Source organism: Tarenaya hassleriana, unplaced genomic scaffold (genome assembly GCF_000463585.1).
Source record: "Tarenaya hassleriana unplaced genomic scaffold, ASM46358v1 Cleome18, whole genome shotgun sequence".
NCBI lineage: Eukaryota > Viridiplantae > Streptophyta > Magnoliopsida > Brassicales > Cleomaceae > Tarenaya > Tarenaya hassleriana.
The window spans coordinates 645,700-651,699 of record NW_010965216.1 but is presented as its reverse complement, the minus strand read 5'-3'; the positions used below and the strand labels follow the sequence as shown (position 1 = coordinate 651,699).

Here is a 6,000-nt window from a genome sequence, read left to right as displayed (position 1 = left end):
TAAAGTTGTGAGCTCATCTCTTGCTTCACACTTTAGATTGAACAGTCAGTAGAGTCCGAGTACAGATTCAGAGAATGAGGATATGAGATGAGTTCCATACGCCTCTGTAGTGTGGAGTTTGATGTATGCTATGGTTTGTACAAGACTGGATATTGCTCACGTCGTTGGGAGTGTCAGTCGGTTTCTTTCTAATCCACGAAGAAAACATTGGAATGCAGTGAAGTGGATTCTGAGATATCTTCGAGGGACTTCCGGTTTCAGAATTGTACTTTGAGGTAACAAACCTTTGTTGGTTGGTTACACAGATTCAGATATGACAGGAAATACAGATTCAAGGAAATCTACTTCGGATTGCTTGGTAACTTTTGCGGACGGAGCTGTGTCATGGCAATCGAAGTTGCAGAAATGCGTTGCACTTTCTACCACTGAAGATGAGTTCAATGCCGCAATTGAAGCTTGTAAGAAGTTATTGTGGATGAAGAGATTTCTTGAGCAGCTTGGTTTTAAATAAGATAGGTACATCTTGTTTTGCGACAGTCCGAGCGCTATTCATCTTGGAAAGAATCAGATGTTTCATTCAAGATCAAAGCATATTGACATGAGGTATTATTGGATACGAGATGTTGTGGATTCGAAGGAGGTTGAACTTGAAAAAGTTCACACAGATGATAATGGAACTGATATGATGACAAAGGCGTTACTAAGAGGGAAGCTGGATGTTTGTTGCAAGATTGTCGGGTTGGCAATCTCTTCTACTTAGTCGGAAGAGGGAGAATTATGAGGTTTCCTCCTAAGTGTGATTAGTTGTGAGGCCACCACACCATTATTGCATTTGGTGAAAATACAACTATGCATTAAGCGGAAAGAATGGTAATGATAGAAAACACCATTATGATGAAGATAATTCATTATTGTAACTTTATCTAAAGTTGATGTGATGAAGAGCTATAAATAGAGGAGTTTTGGGCGTGGCTCTATCATCCCAAACACAAGAGGTCCAAGAAAGAGAAGAAGAAAGAAAGAAAGAAAGAGAAGGAGAAAGAGTGAAGAAAACAGTTTGTGCAGTTGTGATCAAGCCTTCGATCGGATATTCATTTCTTGTCCGATCGATCTGAATTTTAGAGGAGAGCTCTACACTCATTGTTCTAGATTTTGTCCGGTGGGATTTTCATTCTAACGGTCAGAATATGAGAAACGGAGTTTCTACCGAAGTTGTTCGCCATTGACGTTTCCAACAGTACATGTCCAAGTGATTTGGAGATTTGGATGGTCATCTCTTCTCTGTTTGAGCTGAAATTTGGTATGTTTATTCCAAACCCTCTGTTTTGATTTCTACGGAGAAATTGGAATTTGGTCGCCGGAATCATAAGTTACGGGATTAGCTTGCTGTCTAAGTTACAACTTGTTTTTTCGGGTTTATTGAGATTGAATATTGGATTAATATTCGGAAGTCTTGATTGTATCTCTTGTATGGACGTTGTAACCCAGAAATTTGAGATTATAGTAGATTTTTGGGTAAACTATGATCCCGTGGTTTTTACTCCTCCCAATGAGAAGGTTTTCCACGTTAAATCGGTTGTCTCGTTTAAGTTTCCGTTTTTACTAGATATTGTTATCCTAACCTGCTCATATAAATAAAGGGTTCTCATTTACCGAATCGTGATTCACGGTAAAAACCCCAATATATCGATATTATAATTCCCTTTTTATTGAAAAAATGTTATATACCCTTTTCGTTTATCTAGTTTATTCACCTTTGAAATGAAATGGTTCTCATTTTATTCATGTTTACTATTTTAAATTTGATTATTTTGATGGCGACTTAATGTTCCATAGCTACTCGTCATTTTTTTCAACGGTCCTAATTTATCTTCAAATACTAAGACAAATTCAACAACATTTTTTTGTTTAATTATTCTTAGTAAATGTTCTGCACGCAACTCAATAATTTAAAATATTTCGTCTTCGTTATCATAGTATCAATAAAAATTATTTATATATCACAAATTCAACACTTTTTTCCTAACATGTGTACTAATGATTTAAAAAAAAATGGTTATCTTTGAAAAAAATGCAAAAAAAAAAATTCCATAATCGACGCAAAGTTCACTATAGCTTGAGTGACTGTCTATTGCAATTTAATCTATATATGTGTATCTATAGAAACTAAAATAAATTGCCTAATTTCAATCGAGCCCATTTGGGCTTTGAATTTATACAACCACACCTTTTTTCCCCTTGATTATTATTTTGTACAAATTTAGATGCATGACCACATCATCATCATCACCGTCACCGTCACCATCATCATCGTACGGACAGTAATTATCATCTCTGCCAAATTTCTCCTCACCTTTCCATGTCCCGATGTCCAAACAGTTTACCCATTTGGACAAAACTCGGGTTACTTAATTTCTGCGACTCGATGTCCTGTTCTTCACGGTCTTGTTCCGTCTGGTCTTTGGTGGTCAACGCTGAGTACTCGACGTTTTGACCGTAAACCCGGTAAAGAACCAAGTAAAGGGACATGACGAAGATCGTGATTCCGACAAGCGACCAGCTGAACTCGATGTTGACCAACGACTTGGCTCGGTGTAAGGCTTCGTGGCTCGAGCATCGGACCACTTGGTGACCCTCTTCGAGGTGGAGAGAACATCCCTTTGGGATCAAACTCGGCGTCCAAAGCATGTAGCCCATCGTTATGAACCATATTCCTTGAAATATTATGCTCGATGACCTCACAAAACTCACCAAGAAACTCTTGGGCATGGCGATTCCTGTCGCGATGGATTAGTATATAGTTAATATGATTTTGTCCCGAGTGATTAGTATTATTTATCAAGAATACGCAAAGTCAAAGCAGTTAACTACTGGTGTATAATACTTTAAGACAATAGTACGAAAAAACACGAATTTTTAAAAATTCTCGTATAAATATATACGTAAATTTTGAAGCTTTTAAAAAAAATATACAACCTTTGCAAATATTGCCATAAACCAATATAAAGTTTGCAAATATCTACATGAAATTATCATAACATTTACAAAGTTTATTTATTTTGGTAAAAATTTCAAAATATTAATACATCTTAATTTTTTAAATTTGCTAATATATGTTAACTTTTAAAATTTATGCACGAATTGTAAAACTTATAAAAATAATATATAAACCCAGGTAAATTTTGTGAATATCTATATTGGGTTACAATAATATTTATAAAATATATGTATTTTGGTAAAAATTTCAAAATTCATATATTTATATGATTCTGGTTGGACAAAAGCATGCAGGAAACGTGATTAGCGTGAAGGTTCGAAACTGATACAAAAAGTTTGAATCTTTTTTGATGGAGAGACAGTATGTACCCATAAGAGTGGTGACGAGAGAGACGAAGATGACGAACTGCAGAAGCAAATGGTACTGTCCTTCAACGCCCATGTGATCGGCGGAATGAAGATGGAAAAGGAAGAGCTGCTGAGCAAAGGCAATGGCTCCGACCAAGTTGGTGAGTCCGTACGAAGCTCGAGGACCGGTCTTGTCGAAAACAAGGGCGAAGGCCGCGTAGGCAAAAAACGTCATGGAAATGGAAGAGTGCTCGAAATTGTGGAGATGGTTCGACGGTATGGTGCCGTCGGAGTCGAAGGGTTGGTGTTTCTTGGGTCCAATGAAGAGTTCCATGGCTATGGAGATGGAAGAACCCACCATGATAAGGTAGAGCTCCAAGTGTCTGAGCTTAGAAGCTGGGAACCACGGCGATGAAGTGTAGGTTTTGGGGTGAAGGCAGAATAGTTTTATGTGGTTGAATATGTGCCATAGCCCAAGTGCCAAGAAGGCAAACCCCGGTGCAACATGACCCACAAGTGTTCCCATAGGACAGAGAGAGAGAGTGAGAGTTCTTGTAGTGGAGCTGTTGGGAACTATGTCACCTTCCTAGTCCTAGATGTATTTAAAGTGTTCCCATAGAGAGAGAGAGAGAGAGAGAGAGAGAGAGATGAATTAGAGGTGGGGTTAGGGGGTTTAGGGATAAATAAATGAATGAGGGTCTAGAGGGTTCTTTTTGGAAAAGTTGTACGTCTTTGAATGAATGAATGAATGAATGAATGAAGAGATGATGATGGCTCGAGGAAGAAGGGATTGGTTTTGGTTGACCAAAGCAGGTGGGACGACTCGTCTTTCGTTTCTAGAATTTTGGGGAAATTTATAATTTCTTCAAAATCAACATTTATAAACATTTTCTTCTGTTGTCAAATGTTTTCATATCTCTATTGCCTCTTTCTTTACTTACTTTCTATATATTCTTGTGCAAAAATAAATGTCTTGTGATTTTTTGTTGTTGTTGTAATGGTTATTGATTCACTACTCTTTAATTTTGTATTCATTAAGAATTGATTTATTTTTAATCACTTCCTTAATTATATCTCTCTATTCAATGCAAACAACAATAGAAAGATATGGTACTTTAGATTTTTTTTAACCAAAAAAAAAACAATAGAAAGATATGGTTCACATGGATCGCATGAATTGGTAAGGTTAGGTTAATTTTGGAGTTTGGACCCCAAAACACCCCTCATTAGATTTTTTTTGTGTGTGTATAAAAGTGTAATATTTTTTGTAAAATTAATATAGAAAACGAGTAAATTAATATAGATGTTTAAATATCAAAACTTGAAAAAGAAAAAAGAGATATGGTATACCCAAGAGTTTCATTGTCGAATAAAAATGTTTGGGGTAAAAAACAAATTGTGGCCTAACTTTGGGGGTTATATTGATAATTTAAATTTTGTGTTGAAGAGATTTCTACCTGAGAGAGAGAAGATTTTGACTCTTCGTTTGCGGGTCAAAATGTGGTATCAAAATGGCTGCGGCCCCCAAACTCATATCCAATTGAACATTCTAATGTCCATTTCACGCACACGTGTCATTTTTACATATTTATATCCAAAATAAGGTCATATATATATATATATATATATATATATATATCTTAATTATTGATATTTATTATTAAGACCTAAGGAAGACAATTATTATTGTTATGTTTTTTTTTTCACTTCCGTAGATCCTATCTTTATCCGTTTACTTTTCTTCTTTCGTTTTTATTTTTTTTCTCTATTCTCTCTAATATATATGTAAAACGTGAAATCTTCTAAAATAATATATAAAAAGTCATTGTAAAAAAATATAATACTCCATCCTTTTCAAAATATTTGTAGTTTTAGGTTATTTTTCATGTTTCAAAATATTAGTCATTCTATATTTTCAAGACATTTTTTTACAATAGTTTCTAATTTTATCCCTACCAAATTCCAATAAATTTTTAATGATAACATTATTTTTATCATCAAAATTTAATGAATAAAAATATTAAATAAGAGTATATATGATTTTTTTTCTTTTTTCTTAAAAATTGTAAAATAACTTAAAACTATAAATATTTTGAAGAGGAAGAAGTATCTATTATCACACACATGACACGTGACACGTGTGTGTATATATATATATATATATTGCGTGAGTTAATTATTTTTATTGCTACTACTATTCTCAAATTATAATTAGTAATTTTACTGCCACCACCACTACTAAAGGTGTTCATGAGTAAGGAAGCTTAGTATTATTAATTACTCTTTAATTTATATAAGTAGGTTAACCTAATAATAATACACGGAAAAATACATATTTATCCTTCTATAAGTGAAATATTTTAAAAAATCAAGTATTTGAATTTGTAAAGTAAAAGTTTAGGTATTTTATTTTAAGATTCATATTCGAATTCGAGGGTTATAACTGAAAATTTAATAAAAAAATAATGTTTACACAGAAAATATTAAAAAAAATGAAAGTGTAATTTTTGAAAAATAATGAATTGCGGTGAAAATATGAGTTAGAGGGATTTAATAAAACACATAAAAATAAATTTAGTGTTTTTGAGAGAATGTTTAGAAATTATAGACAACCTCAAAATATTTACGAAAATATTATAAAATACATAGAAGTAG

The 6,000-nt window shown here is 33.6% G+C and overlaps 1 protein-coding gene across 1 annotated transcript; it reads right to left on the bottom strand.

The window, feature by feature from the left end:
• Window positions 1-2,092: 2,092 nt before the first annotated feature.
• LOC104810352 (transmembrane protein 45B-like) lies at window positions 2,093-4,228 on the bottom strand. Its single transcript, XM_010536610.2, has 2 exons — window positions 3,367-4,228; window positions 2,093-2,777 (listed from the first exon to the last, which is right to left on the bottom strand). The coding sequence occupies exons 1-2, from the start codon at window positions 3,869-3,871 to the stop codon at window positions 2,350-2,352; spliced, it is 933 nt and encodes a 310-aa protein (XP_010534912.1). The 5' UTR covers window positions 3,872-4,228; the 3' UTR covers window positions 2,093-2,349.
• Window positions 4,229-6,000: the final 1,772 nt, after the last annotated feature.

Coding starts and splice junctions, on each gene's coding strand:
- LOC104810352 (XM_010536610.2), bottom strand. CDS start 3,871: ATGGGAACACTTGTGGGTCATGTTGCACCGGGGTTTGCCTTCTTGGCA. Junction 2,778..3,366: donor TCTCGTCACCACTCTTATGG/GTACATACTGTC, acceptor CCATCGCGACAG/GAATCGCCATGCCCAAGAGT.